General features: G+C 39.7%; 1 protein-coding gene across 4 annotated transcripts in view; it reads right to left on the bottom strand.

Moving 5' to 3' along the window:
* LOC119709805 (cohesin subunit SA-2-like) overlaps nucleotides 1-23,945 on the bottom strand; it is a 58,148-nt gene that overhangs the window by 11,147 nt on the left and 23,056 nt on the right. For 3 of the 4 annotated variants that reach the window (XM_038158059.1, XM_038158051.1, XM_038158032.1), the window contains 14 exons: nucleotides 23,363-23,442; nucleotides 15,431-15,538; nucleotides 13,391-13,496; nucleotides 12,442-12,559; nucleotides 11,461-11,564; nucleotides 10,938-11,030; nucleotides 10,763-10,852; nucleotides 9,553-9,756; nucleotides 7,920-7,996; nucleotides 6,878-6,965; nucleotides 5,778-5,855; nucleotides 3,958-4,050; nucleotides 3,140-3,308; nucleotides 416-561 (listed from right to left, as the gene is read on the bottom strand). In XM_038158059.1, coding sequence (XP_038013987.1) covers nucleotides 416-561; nucleotides 3,140-3,308; nucleotides 3,958-4,050; nucleotides 5,778-5,855; nucleotides 6,878-6,965; nucleotides 7,920-7,996; nucleotides 9,553-9,756; nucleotides 10,763-10,852; nucleotides 10,938-11,030; nucleotides 11,461-11,564; nucleotides 12,442-12,559; nucleotides 13,391-13,496; nucleotides 15,431-15,538; nucleotides 23,363-23,442 — 1,554 coding nt within the window. The remainder of the gene's footprint in view (nucleotides 1-415; nucleotides 562-3,139; nucleotides 3,309-3,957; nucleotides 4,051-5,777; nucleotides 5,856-6,877; nucleotides 6,966-7,919; nucleotides 7,997-9,552; nucleotides 9,757-10,762; nucleotides 10,853-10,937; nucleotides 11,031-11,460; nucleotides 11,565-12,441; nucleotides 12,560-13,390; nucleotides 13,497-15,430; nucleotides 15,539-23,362; nucleotides 23,443-23,945) is intronic. The other variant, XM_038158040.1, reaches the window with a different exon arrangement.

Here is a 23,945-nt window from a genome sequence, read left to right on the forward strand (position 1 = left end):
TCCAGAGCGGCTAAATCCTGGTCATCTAAACCCTGGGACTCATGTGAAATGTAGGCACCTGCCTATGCACTGTGTGAGCTGTATGAATTAAGCTGAACGCTTCAGTGTGAGAACCTCAATAGATGAATCACTCATAAACTGCTCTGCAGTGGCCCCTCTGGAGAAGCTGAGGAGCAGATGTCCAGACAGACATGTCCTCTCCTCAATTCTCAGTTGCTTTGTTCGCAATGAGGTACCTTTGTGGAACCAAGAGAGGAGACCTGCCCCACTCCTGCTTGATTCTATAGCCCTTTTGTGATTATCCCAGGACTCTGAGCCATAACATTTATTAACACCCTATATATCACAAACATTGGAGACACTTTCAAAAACTAAAATGCACTGATAGGAAAAACAACCTTATCTAAAACATTACCTTCACATAATACTTATAGATCTCAGCGGCTGCAGTCATCTCTACCACGTTATACACTATTAACTTGCAATATGCTGCCAGAAGACTTCGCTTTTTGTGCAAATCATCAAGTTTGCAAGCTTCATCCTTTTCCTCTTCTGTCAGATCTAGGGAAACAAAAGCATTGAAGCTTTGTTCTATTACTTTATTCAAGGTATCTCAGCTTAAATGACCAACTTTCACCAAATAGCACAGACTCAGCTGTTCAGTAACAGATGCCAGTGCTAATTCCTGTGTACATCAGAAAACACAGGTTTATTCCCATTTCAAAGCTCCAGTTGGTAACAGTGAAAACAGTCTTCTTCCACAGTCTCCTACTCTGATCTTCACAAGACTTTGGCATTTCTACTAGTCAGAATCTCCAAGTACAACACTGCTCACAGCTACAGAACTGAACCAGCAAGTAGAATAAAAGGCACAAACACACCAAATGGAAGGGACCTGAAAAACTGCAACCACCTTTTTTTTTTTCATAGAATAAAACACATGGTAGAAAAGAGTACATAACTCACTGGAAACCCTATAAAAGTTTTCACACACAGTCAGCAAGAGTTCCAATTAAATTCTCCAAGTTCCAATGAAATTCTCCAAGTGCTTATCAACAAGAGTGAAAGGAAGAAAAGTCACTTAATAGCATTAAAAACAAGTGTCTGGAGCATGAGTTAGTTACTAGCTGGATAACTCACGGGAAACAGACACTCTTAAGAGTATTCCAACAGTGCTACAAAGGTGCCTGGGGAGAGTTTGTTGCAGCAGGAGAGTTGAGACACACTCTCTCCTGCTGCACATGCAAGTGCAACTATCAACTACCAAAAGACTTCAGTCTCTGACCTATAATTTTGGTGTGGACTGTTTCATGTGGACTGTTTCTGCTTCTAGAATGACTGTGGGCCTGGAAACGAACATAAGGCAAATGACTGATCAGAAGTATCTGAAAGTTAGAGTTTAAACTGGAATGAAACAGCTGCCAGCTGTGCACACAGACAAGCACACCTTGCATCACAAAATCACTCATTCAGAAAGGAATCTGCAATGGGGTGAAAGGGATCCTTTGGGGGGAGAACTGAGAAATTGAAGGCATCATAGAATAAAGGTTTGAAAAAGATCTCAGGCCATCTAACCCAAAGCAGGATCAATTTTATCAGTTTCAGATACATAACGTAAACATCCTGAAATATAACCTGCTTCAATAACTCCCACAACTAGGATACTACAACCTACTTGTGCAATCTTTTCTACTGTATCTTTACTATTTACTAATTTAGATTCTCTTACTATTTCCATATTACAACTTCGGCCATGCAATGTTGCCCATCAGTGGTTCTTGCCTATACACTGTAACCTAAGGAAGTGTGGTGCCCAAAACTGAACAAAGAACTCCATCTGAACAGCTGAATGAGAGGAGTTAGACAGTGAAATCTAGAACAACACTTGTTTTTTCAAAGCATGGCACTTGAACTTGTCCTCAGAATCACAATGGACAATCTATTTTCAAAACACTCCCAAAAGAAACCAGCCTTCATAATTACAACCTCAATACAGCATCCAAACGTGTTTGAAAAAAAGGCAGTAGAACAACAAATACTATTTCCCACTGGACTGAGAGCAGCTCTGAGGGAAAGGACTTGGGGGTGTTGGCTGATGAAAAGCTCAGCAAGACCCAAAAATGTGTGCTCACAGCCCACAAAGCCAGCTGTGTCCTGGGGTGCATCCAAACCAGCCAGCCAGCAGGGTGAGGGAGGTGATTCTGCCTCTCTACTCTGCTCTGGTGAGACCCCAGCTGGAGTGCTGTGCCCAGCTCTGGGGCCCCCAACACAAGAAGGATGTGGACCTGGTGGAGTGAGTCCAGAGGAGGGTCATGAAGGTGCTCAGAAGGCTGGAGCACCTTGCCTAGTGAGAGCACCACCAGCTTGAGAGAGTTGGAGCTCTTCCACCCGGAGAAGGGCAGGTTCTGGGGAGACCCTGTAGCACCTTCAAGTACCTAAACAGGGCCAACAAGAGAGGTGGAAAGGGACTTCTTACAACAGCTTGTAGTGATACAATGGGGAATGGCTTTAAATGGACAGAGGGCAGATTTATTTCTTAGACATAAGAAAAATTCTTGACTGTGGTGATAGTGACACACTGAAACAGGTTGCTCAGAGAAGCTGTGGGTGCCCCATTCCATGCTGAAGGCCAGGCTGGATGGAGCTTTGAGCAACCTCCTTTAGTGGAAGGTGTCTCTGCCCATGGCAGAGGCGTTTGGAAGTAGATGATCATTAATGTCCCTTCCAACCCAAACCAGTCTAAATTCTGTGAAACCAGCCCCAAAATCAAAATCAACTGGTTCTTCACTCTGATGGCTTAGAAGAGTCCATGCACTGACACACTGCAACACTGCAAGGCTTTCCTCTAACACCATCATCTGGACCATGGAAGTCAGTCCACCAAACACTTTTACTCACCCAGCCCTGCTTTACTTCAGCCCTTTTCATCATACAGGTAAGTTGGTTAATCCACAGTCTGTACAGATCAAAGAACTACATTTTTGTTTGCTTGTTTGTAAAGAGGCTCAACCAGAAAAAATAAAAAGCAACTCACAAAACAACAAAAGAAAGGCCAGCCCTCTTCCCTGATACATTCACTGCAGATGACAAATGATAGCAAAAATAGTAGATTGTTTCTCCAGTGATGAAGATGTCTAACCTTTTTTTTCCTCTTCTCTATCCATGAAAACATGTTCCTGGATAAATGAAAACAGTTTTTCCTGAAGTTGTGTGTTAGGAAGATAACCTAGAAGTCCAACTGCTTCTTCATTATTATTTGAATCCAGGTGACTCAAAATCAGCAACCAGTCACAAAGTATCATGAAGGCCTGTACCAAGCAAAGAAGGGTTTAGAGACCATGTTACTTCTTGTGCCAATTCCACTTTGCATTTCCATCAAACACAAACAAGTTTCCATCCCACTTATTCCTTGCAAACTAAAGATTTCTCTTTGCCTCAGCTGTGATTAAATGCCCCAGCAAAATCCTTAAAAATTGTATGTTAGCATGCAGTCTATACAAGTATCATGCACAAATACCACCTCAAGATCTTCAAAGTTCCGTGGGCAAGAAGAGCTGAATTTATGTTGAAATACCCCTCTTTTAAGACATGAACCACTGGAAAATTTCTCTATTTCTTCAAGTAATATTCATAGCAAAACATTATTGAAACAATGATAGCAACCAGTACACTGACAGGTCTAATCAGAAAACACAATTACTTTCATTCAGATTGAGGCCTTGATTCTGCAGATGGACTCATGCAGATAGCACTAACTTACAGCATTTTAACTAACTTAACTTTAACTTTTATTTAAAATAAATAGTTGAAGACTGGGGTTTTTATGTGTCATTTCTCTGCTAAGAGACAAAAAACACAGCAAAAATTTAATAGAATGAAACACCAGTATGAAAAAAAGCAGGCATTTAAAAGGAGATCTGAGCACAAATGCTCATTAAGTGATAGAAAAACACAAACCTTTTCTCTTACATCTTTTTCCTTATGATGGAGGAAGCATGTGCAAATCTGACTGAAATGTCTCAGCTGCCTTCTTAGTGGAAAAAGAGTCTCCTAAAAACACATTTAGGAAAAACAAAAGGACCAATATGTTAGAGACTATGATTCAACAGAGAATTACAGAACAAACAACAGTTGCATCTTTCTTCCACTCATATTATTCATTTAAGATAGCACAGCTGATGACATGATGAAAGAAGCTGGCATTTCACAGAGCAGCTTACTAGCTATGAACAACTGCATCTGTCACAGTTGCTGAGGCCAGTGGAATTCAGCAAGTCACAAACTCTTTGTTTCTCCATCTGTAGGGAGGGCAGCATGTATTCTCTTATTCACTTCATCTTATCTGTATAAAGCAGTGGTAACAATGGAAGTAGAGTCAAAAAATCTCTGGTCCATCCCACCTAATGTTCAATGTGCACTGCCTTCTGAAGTTGGTTTTCTCCCTTCCTCTCCTAATGACTACAAAGGGAATAGGGTTTAACTTCGGCACTCAGAAACTTAAGACACCACACTTTGTTAAGATGAATACAGTATGGGAGACTATTTGGTTTGCTCACAACCATACAAAAGACTTTCTGGTCTCCCACCAGGTCCCAGCTGCACTGCACTGAGCTCTGAGCCATCAGTGTAAAAGGAATGCCATTACAAGAGAGGTAGATTTCATGTTATGCAGCTCTACATTTATAAGAAAAGGGATTCATTTCAGGACATGCTGAGGAGAACCAGGTGAGGGGCAATACATTGTCTTAACACTGCTAGGGGAGGAGCACGGGGAAATAACAGAGCTGCTGTCCAGGAATTTTTTTTTTTTTTTTTTGCTCTTGGAACTTCTCTATCTGCCAACATCCAGATTTGGCCCTGCGGAGTGGGCCGTCACATCTGCTTCCAATCAAAATCTGCTGTCATATGAAAGGCCAAATTAAAAAATGTGCTGCCCCATTACCAAGCTGAGTTAACCGTGCCTGGAGTGAAAGGCAGAACACATTGGAGCAGTGAGAGATGTGGACATCCACGCAGGAATGGAATGGGACGGGAATAGACAGCGAATCAGTGGGCAAACGGGTAACGCCCCAGCTAGCATTTCTCACGCGAATGTCCGTGTCAGCACCCTGTCCTGTATGCACGGGAGCGCCAGGGAAGGGGACAGAATGACAAAGCAGCACTCAGTGGAGTCAGAAATCATCATGAGGAGGAGCCCCACAGGGTACGCATTCACACATGAAACGAAACATAAAAGAGTTTTCCTTTCTGGTGTCTTAAATTAGACTTTCTTCTGAAATATCTGCTAGAGCTTGGTATTTAAAAATTACAAAAGTAAATAGTCAACCGATGAGAAAACGACCCCTTTCCTCAACCTTTCTGACAGAAATATGTAGGTAGGTAAATCAAGAAAATAAAAAAAGAAACAAAGTTACAGAATGGCCTGGAGTTTTCATTTAATATTCTTTGTTGCTTAAAACAAGAAAACAACAAACTCTTTGGCAGTGAGACAAGTCCCTTATCTCCATCAAGCCCTAGGAATTTGATGCACGTGTTTTGCAGTAAAAATAGCAGTGAACCATTGTTCCTGCAGACTGAAAAAGCACACACAGTTTAAAAGAAAAAAAAAAAAGGAGATAAGATAGAGAGAAAATGCCTCAATTTGATTTGGTTTCCTCAAGAAAATACACAAACAATCTTCTTATAAACTTGCTTTTTCAAGAAATCCCAGAACAGGAAAATTAGCTTTAATTTCTATAAGCACAACTGAAGGTTTCAAAATTGCATCAGTGACCAACCTTGGTAGAATTTTCTGAAACTGCAGCTAGTTGCCATAGGAGAGAAAAATATGTGCACTGGAGAGCTGGTAGGATAATCTGCAAATAAAAACACATGTCCTTTATTTACATTAAAGGCTCAGCAGCAAAAAGCTTAAGACTAAACAAAGCATTCAAGCCTGACATTCTGGACGCTGCTTGCATGAACACTTCCCAGTTGTATTTAGAGCCCTAAAATAAATTTAACAGGTTTACATACAAGCAAGCACTGCCCCCTGAGAAACTTCATTACTAAGGTGCTGCTTCTGCAGAACTTCTCTGATGTCTCGATGAGTTCAAGGGAAAGCAACCCACATATCCAAAAGTGTATTCCCAGAGGCTCACTTTAGTTTAGCTCCTTGGGATTTCTTCGAAGCTTTTGATGAAAGGCAGACTCCTCCAGACTCCTCCAATTCAGAGCAAAAGCCAAACCTTGGTGCTCCAGTGCTCCATCTAAAGGAGTCCACGCCTACCCACTGGCTGCAGACTCTCTCTACTCAACTAAACTTCACCCCTTGCCAAAAAGCCCCCCAAGTTCTCTCCTGCAAACAGGGGCTGGTTTCATCCACAACTGCTGAAGTATTTCACCTTGCAATCCTAGAATACACAACTCCATCTTCACACAGTGTTTGAGGTGAGGCAACCAGATAACCAAAAGGCTGCAGTTCAGACAACTGGTAATTATAAACCACTACAACAAGAGTCAACTTGTAAGCAACAGATCCAAAGTATTGCAATTTCTGGTTACATGCAATCTAAAAGAGGTTCCTCGCGGTCCCAACAATTTCATATGTACTGAAACTGAGACTATGCTATCAATGGAAGCACTGAACATGACAAAGGATCAATCCAGATGTCAGGTGGTTATCACAGTTCTGAAAAATCTCCAAAATTAATTATTATAAAGGCACAAATTTACAGATTCCAATAACCAAAGACAGCCTCAGTTTCCCACATTGAGAAATGGACCCAGTGTCTTCCTGTCTCATAGGACACTGACATATAAGATTATTTAATACTTTGTATTTCTTTGTGCTTTCATCAAGAAAAACATCCTTCAGTGTTAAATATTAACTACTCACCAGAACAGGCAAACTGCCATGTTCCGTTTCAAACACCAGGAACCTTAAAGTCTTGTCATACAGATTCCACTTGGTGAGATCATGGGCACTGCAGGTGAAAAAGAAATAATAATGATACACTAAGCAAGAAATGAAGACTCACGTGATCAAACAGGTTAAATGGTATCCTATTTTTGCCTTCATATGATGTATAGCAATAACATTAAACAACTAAATATAAATTATAAGGGGGAAAAATTAAGTTTTCATCATCTAACACTGCAGTCTTTAAACCATAGCTTTACAGTCTGCATTTCTACCACAAAACTGCAGTGTTATGAGCAGAGGAAAAAGAAGCTTGAGTTTGGTATCTTTTGCTATACTTTATGCATAGTCTTCAAGTACCCAAAAAGGTCTTAAGAATAATTTCCTCAGCTCACTCTAAAAGACTGTTTCTAATAGTGTTGAGTATTCTCAACTCAACATTAGACTTCTCTTTGGAAAACCACAGTAGCCCCAGCAGGCTGGACAGCTAAAAGACACATTGAGAAGAAGGCCCAATTCCCCTAACCTCTGTACTAGCTTGCATGACAATTTACCAATCTCTGGAGAACCAAGGTTTTGAGAAATCATCTTTTAACAAAAGAAGATCAGATAAACTAAAAATAAAAAGCAGATTACATCTGCTGCAAAGAACAACTGCATTCACTATACTCTCTTCAGACTGACCACCAGTACTGTCAGTAAGGCTGTGGAAAAACATCCAGCTAGGACAGAGGCACCACAGAGGGGATCTCTGTGTCCACTCCAACATCTCAATTCTGTAGCATACACTTTTCAGCCACATTAGGGCTGATGCTCAGCAATGAGTCCAAAAATAATTCCATATCCAAGAGTACAGTTCTATTAAGGAGAAATTATAACTTGTAGCACCACTCATAGGGATCACTTTCATTCTCTTGCAAAAAACCCCAATAAACCCGACAAGCAATTTTCACTTTGCAGGTGTAAGGTTGATACTTTAGGTACATGGGAACAAAAATTGTGTAAATAAACATCTCACTTATGAAAAGCTGCTACTCTTCTCAAAGTAGAGTGCATCTGGGAAATTTCTCCTGCGTCCGTACAAAATCCTCCTTCCTAAATCATGAAAGTTTGGGAAAGAGAAAGGAATTAGCCAGTGTGGGCCAAAGGAATGACTGTGTTCCCTTCCCAACCAACCCACAAGCTTGGATCACTCTCCTCCAGCCCTCCTTTAACCTTTACCTTTAACCACAGTACTCATGTCCAGCTCTACAGTCAAAAGAAAACAATGTAACTGCACAGGAATTTTTGTGTAAGGGAAAATCCCTGTCATTAACAAACCAATAGCAGCCTCCCTGGACTGCAGTATTGCTAACACAGAGTAAAAAGTAGCAATCAGTCTAACATGGTCCCTCACACAGTTGCTAAGGATCTCTGGAAAGCTAAGTGTTCACATGGTGCTGACCTTCTTTGCTTCCAGCTGCCAGATCACATTCAAAGATAGCTAAAAATATATTAAATACTTTCCCATAGATGCAATTGCTGTAGTTTCCACAAGTATACTATGTGATTCTGGGGGACGAAATATACAACCAGGAATTAGAAGGGAGGAGTTCCAGGAGAAAAATCTCTTTATTTAGATATAGATCACACTACGGAGGAGTCAAAGAATCCCTGGTCTTGCACTGATCTTGTTTCTCATAAGTATACATTCTCCCACATTGACATAGATCTCTATTTAAGACCAATAAAATTAATCCAATCTGAGGTTAGGGGATTTTTTGGCTTGACACATTTTGCAATATCCCTGTGTCCAATAAAAACTTGCCAGTGTTAACTCTCATACCATGGCATGACACCTGTTCGTGACGGCACAGTTGATCAGATCAGCTGCAGGCTTCTGTTGTTCAGCTCAGCCAGCAAGCTATTCATATCCCCACCAGCTGTTTCTGCTTTTTAGACCTAATGAAAAGCTTTGAGGGAGACTGCAGTCCTCTTTCAAGGGGGAAGTCATTATTTCCAAGACCCTCAAAGCTATACAATCTGCATTACAAACTGCTATTTGCTCGGTTTTTTCCCCTACATCCCAAGCAACAGCACAAAGGGCATCCTATGTCCAGACAAATATGGAGAACTACAGAACTGTACCTTTTTGGGAAGAGCCTCGTCACCTGTAGATCGAGAGCACTCACTAGCTGATTTTGCACATAGTATCTTTGGCACAGTACTGGAGTAACTACAAAGCAATTTCTGAGGTCCAGAATATCTGGTGTAGCAATTTTGTTCCTCACAAGTACACATTCTCCCACACTGGCACAGATCAACAAAATAATTCCAGTCTGAGGTTAGAGGACCTTTTGGCTTGACACATTTTACAACATCAGCATCCAATAAAAGCCTGCCAGAAGACATACAATGCCCTGTTGGTGGTGTGGACTACCTTGTTTATTATTTTCCCAATTCTGTTCCTTCCAAAATATACTGCCAAAATATATCTACTTCATTAAAATGTGAAGAACCCTTCTTTTCAGAGGTGCAAACTCATCTTTTAGAGTTCTGCCTCCTTCAAGCAGAAATGGCAGGCAAAGAATAGTTCCATATCCCCCGTAATTTTGTCTTCCTTTTTTTTCCTAGGAAAACAGTCTGCTTGCCCCTCAACGAGTCACACTCACCTTTTGCCAGAAGCAATCTAGTAGCTGGTTAAGCTGTTTCATCAACTCATCTATCATCTGAGTTCGAGCACAATCCACTTGGCTATAGATGGCAATTTCTTCACGGCAGAGGATATAATAAGTCCTGGAGGAAGCCTCGAGGACAGACACGTCAGAGTGTTTGGCCACAATGTCTTTTATCTCTCTCAGCAAAGCATCCAAATGCTGCAGGTGATAAAAGGGGCATTTATAGGTAAATTGTACAAAAATACTCTTATGCTTTAAATCATTTCACTAGGCCCATATATCCCTATGGGTCATATAAACAAGATTAAACAAATGCCAGTCTAAGCAGAAGAGGGTAGGACTAAACAACACATTTTTTTTTCTGTGTTTATAGCTTTCTTTCATCATTATGTCTCTAGATCTTCCTGAAGAATGAAGCACCTACTTTAAGTTTTAAGTTCTACTTTAGCAATACATGACTAGCATTACACAGGGAATAAAAGATGCCTTTCCAAAGGACAGGTCTGTCTTTAAACAGTAGAAGTTGTCTCCATCAGCAATGGAGAATGGAGAATGTTTTGGATCATGTCAGCGACAGGGTCTTCCCTCTTAGTGGGAAGAGGTAACTTATGCCATTCTGCTGACTCGCTCTCTTCCAGTTCAAGTTTTGAGCTGAAATTAACCTCAGAGTGTTTGCCTAACACTGCCTCCCTGTAAACACCCCTGCTTAAGAATACGTTAAGCTATTTTGAGGATTTCATCCATGCGTTTCTGACCATCCCTTTCCCATCAGCAGATATATTATCTCCATTCTTATCTTTCAGTCACTATCATTCCCCAGCAGCTGGGAGACAGCCTTCACAGAGAATGAAACCTATTCTGCAGTAGACTCCTGGGAGACACCAACTTAAGACACATGGCATAACCCACCCTCCCTCCAGCCAGGAATGAAAATACCCAGGGCTGGGTCTACCACACAAAACCACAAATCGTTATCCACCAAGGCCAGACCCAGCATATCAGAACTGACAAGCACAAAGGCTTTTTTTTTTGCAACTCCAAATCAAAAAGTAAAGCCTGAATAAGACCACTTTCCTTTAAGATATGAGACCATTTCATTGTATTTCAACAATTTTCTACTTGTTCCAAATCCCATTAAACTCCCTACATTGTCACATAAACTTAGAGCATTCCACATGAACTGATGACCCCAATTCCTATTCACCTTCTCTAGATGTCCTGTACTGTAAACATCTAAATCGTAATACTGAGGAATCTGCAGAAGATTTGCCACTTTTTGTGCATCTGTTGAATACTGCAGAGAAAAAACAGGATATGAGTACATTGCAGGAATTTTAATGAAATATTTAACATGCATTCACAGAGCAGCTGTTAGTTACCTTTGCCAAGAGCTGAGGAAGCACCACAATAAAGTGCTCAGTAATTTTGGTACAATCTTCCAATTGGATTTTCTTCTCTTTTACCGACAAAATCTGCAGATAAAGAATTTGGTTTCAATTATAAAATCTCTGGGATTTGAGTGGAATCCCAAGCTTAACTTATATTACATTGTCTCAAGCATATCAACCTAAGATAGAGACACTTTTCCATGAAGAAAACCAGATGCTTTTTTTTTTTGTTGACCTTAAATTAGATGCAAATTGCTGAACAGCTATACATCATGGATAAAATGCTCATCATCTGTCAATAACATGCTTCGAGTGGCTCTCCTCTAATGCTCACCTCCTTCAACATTCACTTCTAATAAGATCTAGAGGGGAAAAGACATTACAACATTTCAGAAAGAATAAGCTATTTTATTTCCTAAGATACATCTGCAACTAGGAACAAGCTGTCTGGCAAAGTACATAAGGCAAAGATAATGTGATGACAGGACAATAAATAAGACTAAGATGCACTGACTTTTTTGGATGCACCTCTGCCCACTGGAGGATGACCTTCAGCTGCTTCTCTGACTGTTGCAAGGATGATTTCGATGAGAGCACTTTCCTGCGCATCGCTCAGTGCTGGAAGTAAATCAGTCTCAGCATCACACAAAAGAAAAGTGAAGATGCAGCAACAATTGATGTAAAGCCTACTCATTTACCTGAGGAACTGTGGAAGGACACGAAAGAATGGGAGATGCAGTGTTGCTAAATAAACAGCTAGAGAGTGTTTGACTTCATTTGAAGGAAGTTATTTTCTACTTTTAGTGAGTACCATTAATCCCTTAATGGCTAAACTTTTTGGGGCAGTTGGGCTTGCAAAAACACAGGCAGTTTTAATGAGGTCTCCTACTGACTAGTGTCTCATTTAGGACAAATCTTCTTTGAGTATCAAAATGCTCTAACTCACTGGGTCTACAAACTGATTTTAATCACACAACCAACTCCAGGTCTACAATAACTATTCACAGAATGGTTTGGGTTGGAAGGGACTTTAAAAGGTTTATTTAAGTACACTTCAAAATAATTCTACAAAAAATGCCTCTAGTGTTAGATGTCAGTGAACTCAATACATTACTCATTTTCTTTTAAGGAAGGAGTAAACGCCTGACAATAACTGCATTTCAATCTATTAATACTTTCACATTAAAAAGATTTGGACAAACAAAGTGAACACTACATAAGCATTATGGCTTCATTACACAAGTATTTACTGCACAAGTTCTAAACTAACATTACATAAATACAGAATACTGAATAAAACAAGTATGTTGATATAAATATTACACTAGCAGTGCATTGAGTAGAAGTGCATTGATCTGCTTTGTGGCACTTGGGGACAATAATTTGGGAACAAATGGTACTGCAATATGAAATGATCCTAAACTAGCTAAGGCAAGGTTCAAAAAAACACATGGGGAGATTCATTCAGACAAAACTAAATTCTTTGCTTACCCACCTTCTCCAGCTTCTTCAGCATTTTTTAATAGAAGAGTGGTCATGCACTCCCAGTCCTTCAGGAATTTGCCTGCCCAGTCCCACAAGCTGTCTACTAGGTATGCAACATGTTTGTGTAGCTAGGGATTAAAAACACAAGCTCATAGAAGCAAACACATCACTAAAAGAAATACAGCTTCATATGTTCCTCTCCCTCTGTCCAGTGACAAAGCTCTGTCATTCACATATACATTCACATGCAGTATTCCAATGTATTTATTTCAAGGCAAATCAACATTTAAACACCATGTCTTCAATCCGATACAAAGCAGGAAAGTGGGGTGAAAAATCAGGAAAAGCAGGAAAAATAAAGTAATTTTCTCTTTTAATACAAATTTAAATTTAAATTAAATCATCTCTGAAACTAGTTTCTGTATTGCTTTATATTGCTGACCCTAACAGCCAAAAATGCAGTCACAAGACTAGAAACCAGTCATCTATCCAATTCTTTGCAGAAAGATTCAAAACTGCTGTGCCTGAGACACTTTGGCCAGATAGAGGTCTGCACCACTGCAAAAGCTAAACCCTGAACTGTTTATCAGCACCTAAGCTGATAAAACTCTCATAAAACTACAGTTTTTGGTCAGCATGGAGCCATGGTACAGCAACCCACATCTGCCTCCAGAAAGACATGGACATATGCCAAAAAACCCTCACTTGGTGGCATTAGTCTTCCAGGTTGTTTCCAGAAACTGCCTCAGCACTGATTCTCTCCATTAGCACACTTGTAAATTAGGTTTAATACAACAGAAGAGAAATGGCTTCATTAAAAACTTAACCTAGAAGTAAAAACATTTCTAACACCACACATTTCAGAGCTCACCAACAGAAATTGCTTTCAAAAGCAAGAAGATAATTGATTTAACATGCAACACTGGATTTAAAAGGCTTACTGCAGCAGCAGTTCTCACCTCACTTTCCAGGAAAAAGTGTATTAATCTTTTCAACTGGTCAGTGCTCGCCCCAAACTTTCCTCCTCCTTTGGGCTGAACTTTATCTCCCTCATGACTAAGCAGCCTGCCAAAAGAAAAGCAAGTCAGTCCAGTTCTGCCACATTCTCTTTACACTCATTTACCAATGTAACACTGATTCTGTCAAGATCATGAGGACTGTATTTCTCTTAAGTGTCTACTTATTTACCCCAAATCTCATTAGACTTTCTTATAAGATGAAAGGAAAAAAGATTGTTTTCCATTACGAGAGATATGCTATCCCTGTGGATGCAGAGACTATTTCTGACAGTTTCACAGGTACCCTGCCACCCTTCTGGATGCTGGATGCAGATTCCACAACTGATCATACAACGACACAGGCATTTGCTCATGCTTGAAAAGAGGCTTGCTCTAGGCCAAATTTAAAACCTTAACAACACAACAGAGATATTACCACACAGCTACTATTCACATCACAGTGCATCTTGGAACTGCAGCTTCTTAAGGAAAGCACAGTATCTTGTAATTATAAGAGGCAATTAACGTCCCAAATACAGTGGAAACTCTGCTCTTCCTCTTCTGTCTGAGGTATGAACCACAGTATGACACTTCCATTTCCCCCTTTATCCAAAATAAAGGACTCTGACTACTACCCACAAAAAGTGCTAATCCCAAGATAAATACAGGAAGGCCATCCCTGAAGATTAATGTAAGGTCCAAACAGCTTGGATTTAAGAGCTGGACCACACTACTGAATGTCAGCAAAAGCTTGTGCATTCAGAAAGAGTTTCTGCTGGCATAATTTATGCCAGCTAAGTAACTTAAGTTAAAATATGCAGACATGGAGAAGATTTTGTGCAAACCAAGAAGAAGAGGCAGCAGGGGTGGAAAGCATAAGCATTTATACTAAAACTTAGCAGAATAACCAGGGAAAGGAGGGTGTCACTAACATCTCTTATCACACCAAAACGAACATTCTGTACTGGAAAAAGTGCTGGAGAGAAGCACTGAGCAAACAAGAACAAGGATGAGATTTACAAGGTTAAGATGCTCACAAGGCACTGGCAAGCTGGGTAGAAAAAGTGAAGTTATCAGGGCAATCACTTTGGTAGCAAAATGCAGCAGAGTTCTGAGAGGAGAAACATCTAATTTCTAAGAGCATATTAGGACCAACACAAACAACTAAGTCTAGCAGATGCAACAGCAGATTCATCAAAACAGAAGTTTCTCTTAAAATGTCTTTCTGTTGGACTTAGCTTCACAAATTCCAGAATATCAACATTTCAGTTAGACAGGAAACGACAACCAGGAAGAGATTCTCTATGTGTGGAAACACAATTATTATTTCTGAATATTCCCCCACAAAATCCTTGCCTAAATATTTTTATTTTAGTTTCTTTTTGTAAGTTAAGATTATTCCTCTCAGTGGTAAAGACAGAATATTTGTCTCTTCCCTTTTTAGCATGCCAACTCCATACAACTTCATGCAACCATTGTTAAAAGAAACCCATTTATAAGAGTTACTCCTGGGGAAGATAAACCCTGTATTTTATTAACCTGACAGGAACTTGGGAGGGCTTTTTAATCTGCTGCATCTCTCATTATTCAACGCCTTTACAATGTATAAGGCAACTTCCAAAGGGAGAAGAGGAGGCCATTTTTGTGATTAATCACCAAACTATGAAAATCCAGCAGATGCCAGGTGACAGATTAGCTTGTAAGAAGCAAAGCAACAGGAAAGTAGAGAGAAAGAGGGCATGTTCTCAACATAGCATGGCACTTGTGGATCAATTAGTTTCATATTCCCTGTGTTAGTCTTGCAACTTTTCTCACAACTATTGTTTCAGGGCTGTGCAGGAAAACATGCAATTCCCCTAGACAGCATTTCTCTTCTGATTACCAGAAGAAAGCTGGCGCACACTTTCAGCAGAAAAATTAATGCTCAATATCCCCCTTAAATAAATCCACCTTAATTCCAAAACAAATGAGACTATGCAAGAAGTAGGCAGGCAGAGATACCTTTTATAAAGGAATTCCCCAGCTGCTACTGCAAGCGGACGGTGAGTGGTATAAACAAACTGGTATAACATTTCACAGTCTTCAGCTGATAACACATCCTCACAGTTCCTAGGCAAAAATAACAACGGGAGTTATAGTCCAGGTTTATCTGCAAAGAATAGCATGAATACTATGTCCAGCTTTTACTAGACTTGATTCTCCATAGCCGTGCAACTTGTTCACACAGCTATGCGTTAATTTTTGTAGGGCATTTCTAAAAATGCTCTCAAACAAAATTAGCAGCATTCTTTTACTCACTGGATAGAGAAACAGAGATTTGTGTAAGCCATGACAAATCAGGCCCACTGCGTGGACACAAACACTAATATAAAGTATAATTAGTGATCACAGTAAAAAGAGTAATAGCAATAAAACAGGAAAATCATGCATTTACTTTATGCTTAGATAAACCATAGAAGATAATAAACAATTAGAAACCTTCATTCTGTAGTACAAATTATTCTTAAGTCATTTATTCCAATATTTTAAACCTATATTGTATTACACTAGAGTCCCACGTAAAAAGAAATCAAAACACATTCTTGATGGCAGGCTTATGGCTGTGACCTCTCTGCACAAACACATTCAAAGTCATGACTTTTTTCATTCAGCTACACATCTTGAGAACACCACATGCCAACTAGTACACCTAGAACACTCTCTGAGAGGTAGAAATGGTATTCATATCAAATATTAACAAAAAATAAACTGAAGCATCAAGGTTGAATAACCCAGTGAAGAGATACCAGAGCAGTGAAGTCCAAAGCCAGGATTACAGTTTCCAAATACCTGCTTCTTACTGCCACAATGTCACTGGACTAGGCTACTTCAGAGAATGAAAGAGCAGCATATGAGATCCTGACACTTAGGAAAGGATTTTTATTGATCACTGCACTCAATCCTCGAGCAGTAACATTTTAAAACCATCTACACCTGTGGTCCAACACCCTCTCTACAACTGAGGATTCATACTGTTCTCCTGCTAAGAGTGATGTCTACAAAATATCAGCAGTCCTTCCTATGCTCGCCCATTTGTCTCCACCCTGTTGCATCCTTTAGCATCCTCACAAGTCACAAAGCCCCAAAAATATCCTTCAACCTGACTGAAAAAGAAGTGAGCTCACACTAGGTGAGATTATCACTGGAGCATCCATTAAAAAGGTCTTTAAATGAAAGTGCTAATGGTATGTCTCCAAAAGTGATGAATCAGTCTCACAGGATAATGTGAAATAAAAGCTGCCTTACATACTTAAGGCAAGTTTTGGTGGACTCTTTAAACATGTAATTACCTTGAGAATATATCTGCAGTAATAGAACATATAGGAAGTGTAAAGAAATACATAACAAGAAATCACCATAAAGAGAAATATTTATGTCACTCATTTAACTATCTACAGAACCGGGTAAGTAGAGTCAAAATGTGTTTGTTGATGTAAAACAATAAAAAATGAAAGAAGTAATATGGTTTTATGTTGCATTAGAGCACATGAATAAGCAGTGGTGTGTCCTGTGAAGCCATGAATGATCAAATTTATTAAACTTCTACAAGTTTAACAAGTGAGAGTAAAACAAAGAATGACAACAAAGAGCACTTACAGGAATAAAAAAACATGATATAATAAATATTAAAAGGCTATGGGGAATTTACAGAAAAAAATAGCAGTCTGACAATGTTTCTTTCATTCTTTTTAATGTCAATCTATTATTGAATTCTTTTAAAGCACTAGTTTCCATGAAGATGTCTTTGTCATTTTTTCTCTATATATTTTTTCGAAACCAGTGGACAGCTGGGAGTATAAGAAATTTCACAAACGTATGGTGATCTAAACTGAACCAACACAGAATCATAGAGTGCTGAGGATGGTCAGCACCTCTGCAGATCATCTGCTCCAACCCCCTGCTCACAAGAGGATCAGCTACAGCAGGTTGATGTGTCCAATCCATGAAGTCAGACTCTACAACATCTCTGGCAATGTGTTCCAGTATTGGATCACTCCACAGTGAAAAACCTTTTTCTTATGCTTAAATGAAATTTCTTGTATGAACATGCCTGTCAAGTGCACACATTGTTTTATATTTAATTTTTTTCTTCTTTGTATTTCAGGTTTTCTCTCTTTAGCACATTTATAGAAATAATGAATGCAATACCCAAATGTTTATATTTTAAAAGAGTTCCTTGACTAAATCGTTCAGATAAATTGAAGAGCTAAGCAATACCTATCTCTCTGGATAGAAATTAGGGACTCTTCCTTTCCAGTACTAATGAAACTGCTTTTCCATAGGTATTTTCTATCTTTAGAAAAGGAATCCTGGTGGACACCAAGTTGAACATGAGCCACCAATGTTCTCTTGCTGAAAAGAAGGTGAATGGTAACCCAATTCACATTAAGTGTTACCAGCAGGTTTGGGGAGGCAATCCTTCCCTTCTACACAGCACTGGTGAAGCCACACCTGGAGTGCTGTGTCCAGGGCTGTGCTCCCCAGTACAAGCAACAGACTGGGGAGAGACCAAGAAAGGGTCACAGAGATGATCTGGGGATCTTCTCTCCTGGGACTGGAGCATCTCTCCTTTGAGGAAAGGTCAAGGGAGCTGGGACTGTTCAGTCTGGAGGAAAGAAGGTTCAGGGGGATCTTAGCAATGTGTGTAAGTACCTGGTGGTGGGAGTAAGAAGACAGAGACAGACTTCTGCTCCTGGTGTCCAGGACCAGAAGCAACAGGCACAAACAGAAACACAGGAAGCTTCTTCTGAAAACTGGGAAACATGTTTTTACTGTGAGGGTAACAGAGAACTGGCACAGGCTGCCAAGGGAGGCTGTGCAGTCTCCACTGCTGGAGATACTTAAAAGCACATGATGCAGTCCTGGGCAATGCACTTTATGTGACTCTTCGTGAGTAGGGGGCTGGACCAGACAACCCTTCTAACTTTAGCCATTCTGTGATTTCCAAAATCCCAACCTCCCCATTTTTAACTTTGTCCTCTAAGAGGTTGGGAACTTATCCATTACATTAATCTAGTGCAGTATTACTTCCTCCCTCCTCAAGACATAAGTAGGTGAGATGCTGCTCCAGCTGCAAATGAAGCTCCCCCAAATAGCAGAGAAGCAAAGGAAGGGAGAGAATCCATTTCCTTTGCAACACAAGCTGACAGACACTCCGGACACCATTTGAGCACCTGATCTTCTGCTTTTTCCTTTCTTGAGTGGGAGGGAATATCTGTGTGCACTACTACTACTATTACTGTTCAACCACTACTCTCTGACCATGATGAGGTTTAGGCTTATAACTCCCTCTGAAATGAGTGCTCAGGCATTTTACCTGCCTCTGCAAGCAGCAGCACTTGACCACACCTGCAACCACCAGCGCTAACACTACCACACTAAACGGGTGCCTTTCTTTTTTACATCCATCAGGCAATCATCAACCACACAAAGAATACTTCAAACACAGCAGTAATACTGCTGCAAATTTACAGCTCTTAGCATGCCAAGCAACAGATAAAGGTTAAGCCAGAATTGCCTGCCAGTGTTTAGGTACCTAAAAATAAACAGGCATGGCCTTCCACATACCAATCTCATGACATACCATTTTCTCTGCACTTCAGTGTGAGCATGTCCCAGTCTTCATGTCCCAGAGGAAACTGGGACATTCTAGAGGGAGATCACAGACCCATTTTATTCTGCATATGGCACCAGTTGAAAGATTGCGTATCTTGCTTTTTGTTTCATTTTGTTGCTTGCAAGAGGTATGACTGCTGGAGTAGCTTGACTTGGTCTGTGCTGTTGCCCATACCAAGGATAACCATCAAAATCACAAGAGTAAAATAAAAACCACACCTGACACACTTCACAGAGTTTTATGCTAGTCTTTGTTTTTAGTGGCTGTGCAGGGTAAGATCTGGTACACATTATGGTGATGACAATCCAAGGTATAGCATCTCAATCAAAAAAGAATCTGGTCCCTTTGCATTTAAAATTAAGTCAAGTTAAACATCCCAATCTGCAGATGCATTGTGAAAGAAGTATATGTGCACCAAGCACTATCAACCAAAAAAAAAAAAGGTATGCTAAAAGTATTCTAATATCTGCAATAAAAATTTTAAGTACAAAAATCATGTACTACAAAACTGTTCTGCAATCTCACTCTCAACTCCTCTGCTCTCATTGCAGGTTATTTCAAGACACACTTTGGTGATCAGCAAAATGACAATACGGTTGCCACTAAAATGTAACAATAGCCCTTTCCCACCCGCTGTGCAATAGGATTAGTGTGTTGCAATACACTGTGATTATGCTGCGGCAGACCGCTGTGTTTTGTGTTTAAAACTCACTTTAGTTTCTAGTTACATTTAACTAAAGTAAATCAAAGTCATTTTCCCCTGGGCTATTTACATACTCAAGCTAATTGCAGATTTGCACCCCTACCCATAGCACCTGTAACCTTTCCCCCTGCATCTACTGTGGGTACCTTACTACTTTTGCTGCTCTTTTCCAAAATCCCTCTACGCTTTTAGGTAGTTAAGCACACAAAAATCAACAGAATTGTCTAGCAGTAGGCACACTGAATAAAAGGCAATGCTTTTTTTACCTTGGTCTCTCATGATCACTGATGCTTTCTCCCTCTTTATTTCCTTCCTAGTTCTATTGCTGTCAGATCCTTTGCAACATTAATGCTAACAATTATGCATAATTTGGTGCCATTAGTAATTTCTATTATGCTAAACCTCATAGGCTCATTTCCATTTCAGGATCACATCATGCTGTGTAAAAACAGAAATCTACTAGCCCGAAGACTGGCATTCAATTGAGACAACATGCAACAAACAAGAAAGAAAAAAAATCTCAGCTCACACAGATACACAAGAAGAAAATACAAATATGGATTTGAAAAAAACTAAGTATATGCATAGCAAGAGAAATCTGAATCAGCACTGGGATTTTTTTCTTAATAATGTAACACAAATAAGTGAAAAGATCAGTGTTTTCACTGCCTCCCTACCTATCAAGAGAGAGAATGTAAAGGCACAGCAGCTTTATGGGGCAGTAGTACACAGAGTAGTCAGTGTATATTCCACAAAACTGGAATAAAGTGATGGTTGAGAGATGCTCAAACCTGTTACTACCATGCATGGAGCACAGCTCTCCTGCCACTGTAAAACATCACAAAAATGGTCAACTAGCAACAAGGTCTTGCTGCTATGCTGACACAAAAGACAACTATGGAAGTTAGTCAAAGAAAGTTACTGACATAATGTATTTTCCCGAAGAAAAATTACCCAACTGAGTAATTGGAAGGAAAATGCTACTACTGGATGACTCATGTCATGACATAACAAAATATTTATTCCAGGATTAGAGACATGTTCTGAAGGTCTGTACCTCATCAATGAAGACTATGTTTTTTTAAATTAATGATTCCTGATCAAATAGAGAAAATTCAGATAGAGATTCTTTCCAGTAGCTTTAAAAATAGCTTTCAGAAACTTGATCCGAAAGGTCTCTCACATCTCACTAAAAATGCAAGTTGGGCCACTTGAATTCAGTTGCCAAATTTGCAGATGACAAAAATTAGTCATTCAAAGAGAAGTCAAGACAGCATGACAAAAGTGGCAAAAATTTTATTCCAGCAATGCATACTAATAGCTGTGGCATTCATACAAGCTGTCATTTATTACTTTATCATCCCCTTTGAGGCAGGGGAGCTGCTGGCCCCAACTCAATTTCATGCTTTACTGCATGTATCAAGAAGCACTACTGCTCAATATCCAGACACACTTTTTGTGTGTGTCTGGATATACACAAAACCTTTGAGCTATGAGACACACCTATTTGAGAAACATTAGCCCTGCAGGTCTTTGTTTCTGCAGTGCCAGCAGCAAGTCCTTTCTGCCACTATTGTAGGTACTAAGGCATCAGCTTTTCCCCTGCTAGAAAAGGATCTTGACGCAGGCTCTTATTAAGAAGCCTGTACATGTGACTGGCTATATTGTCTGCATTCTCTTCACACAGAGTTATAGACTGGTCAGCACTATTCTTATCAAAGAGAAGAGCTGTTGTTGAATTTGCTTATTGAGTCTCCAATGCACGCTTTCACTACTCCAATAATTATGCCAAATCAGCAGAGCTCAGAGCAACTGGGGGGGTACAGTGGAAGAAAGCTGGATGGCTATGCAACAGATGAGCAAAAAGAAAGAAAAGAACGTATTTGCTGGGTCTTTACATAACTTAATTAAAAACAATTTCATAATGTATTAATTTTAGTTACGAAAATTGCATCTTATGATGGAAAAATATAATTCAGAAAACTTTAGATGGCATTTATTCACACTGGAAACCATATTTAAGCAAAATTCCGAAAAAAAATTGCTTCAGGGAAAAAGAAACATTGATCAAACTTTTATAGCTGCAGCTTGTATTAATGAGAACATGATCCCTTATAATAAAGCCAGAGATGATAAACAGCTGCAGTGCCAATATAGCTCTTGTTAATTCAGATACGGAACAAGTGCAGCCATAACTGGTGTATGGAATCTTTGTACTTCAACAATGGTGAGCTGCCCCTCCTAGCACAGGGACATGTTATCCATGGACACTGCATTGTGCTTTGTTCCAACAGCTAGGCACCATGGGGAACCAAGGGATGTAGAAATGGACATTGTGAACACAGGAACAATATAACCCTGGCTACTACTAGTGAGGTCCAAACAATGGCACTACCTTCAGAAGAGGGCGCAGTGCCCACAGCATCAGATGCTGTTCTGCTGTGCCTATTGAAGGAGACCTGGAAAAATGCCATTCAAACCAGTGGAATGTGAAGTGAGACAGGAGACAATAAAGCAGCACCTCAACATACAAACATACTTGAAATTTAATGTAAATATCTACAGCACCATATTAGTTGGACCACTAAGGTCTTCATGCTCCTCTAGCAATGACTAATACTTCTGGCTTAAATAGAGAAGCAAATCCCACAAGGCTATTGGATAATGTCTCATGCTGTACATGGAAATAAGCATCTACATCACCAAAATTCAACTTACACTCTCAGACAGAGGAGACACTGAGTCCTAACATCTCAACTGTATTATCAATGGAATGCAGTGAAGTTTCTATTCCCATTTTGCTTTGGAAAAGAGGGACAGAAAATTTATTCTACATGTATTTTGCAAATAAAAACATTTCTAAAATAAACATGCTGCTCAAAGATGTATCAGAAAAAGATTTATATACTTCTGTAATACTAAGTGTAATTCTTCCCCACACTTCCAGCTTGCCATTATCCTACCAAATCTTTGGCTGCCAGGTAAATTTACCTAGAAAGCAACTCTTCTGTTAGTCTTCCACGTCAGCAAAATCACACATTTGATCATTTCCTGTCAGTCTGCTATAGGCTCAAAGGCTGACAGATTCTCTGCCCTGGAGCCAAGAATCTGAAAGTCCAAATTCTAGCAACAGCCTCAAAGCTCAAAGTTTCCTGCATCAAGTGCAGGGACAGGGAAGACGGCAGAGTTCTCCAAGCTTCTGGTCAAGACCTGGCAATTCTGGGACAGAAGGTGGGATGGGGACCCCATCTTCAGTGGGAACTTCCCCCAAGACAGTCAAATGCTCTTTTTGAGAAAAGCCAAAACTAAAAAAGGTGGAATTTCTTTTCAGAGGGAAACGTAAAGATATAAAAACATAGTTTTCAGATTGAATCTCAGCACAAGGGTTTTCTTAACACTGGCATTTCCCACAGAAAGAAAATGTAATGTCTTGAGCAGCTTTAACTGTAACTCATATCCTGCCAGAAGCAACTGTTTCCCAACAAGTAAGTGATTACAAGAAGATTCATCAGGTTTGTACCTGGATCTTGTTGCCATTAAAACAATACAGTAAATTAAAAAAGAAATTATTTACTGTGACATAAGCATCAAGAGTTTCATGGCTTGCACTGCTACTTCATGGTCCTTGTCCAGAGGCATGGACACAATTCGATCCTGATGGATGTAAAATGACAATAAAAAGATGTAACATGGTTTGTTCTCAATAAACATGTATTTTTGCTACAGCTAGATCATCTACACTAGTACAGCAGAGATTTATTTTTATTTCAGCAGCTATTTCCTAAGAGACATAAGGCAACTTGATTACTACCAAGTAGTTCCCCAGCCCCTGAAAATTAACAGCATGTTAATTTTTTAACTGAATTAATCATGCAGTAATATGATATTTTTTATACATGTAATGTATGCGTTCACAAGAAATTAACTACACACTACAAATTAAAAGTGACTGACAACTTGTTTCTAAGATGTTACTACTGGCACTTCAGTATGTTAAATGAAGGTAAGCCTCAAATTACAAGCATTATCTAATTAGTTTCTCTCACTAACAGTAAAGTGCCTGCACCTACACACTACAGAATCAGTGCCTTGCTGAAAAGATAGTTAGAGTTTAAGTCTATAAAGATACCTCATGGCATAGCAGCTATACTGCTGAC

The sequence above is a fragment of the Motacilla alba genome, chromosome 1 (assembly GCF_015832195.1).
Source record: "Motacilla alba alba isolate MOTALB_02 chromosome 1, Motacilla_alba_V1.0_pri, whole genome shotgun sequence".
Taxonomy (NCBI): Eukaryota; Metazoa; Chordata; class Aves; order Passeriformes; family Motacillidae; genus Motacilla; species Motacilla alba.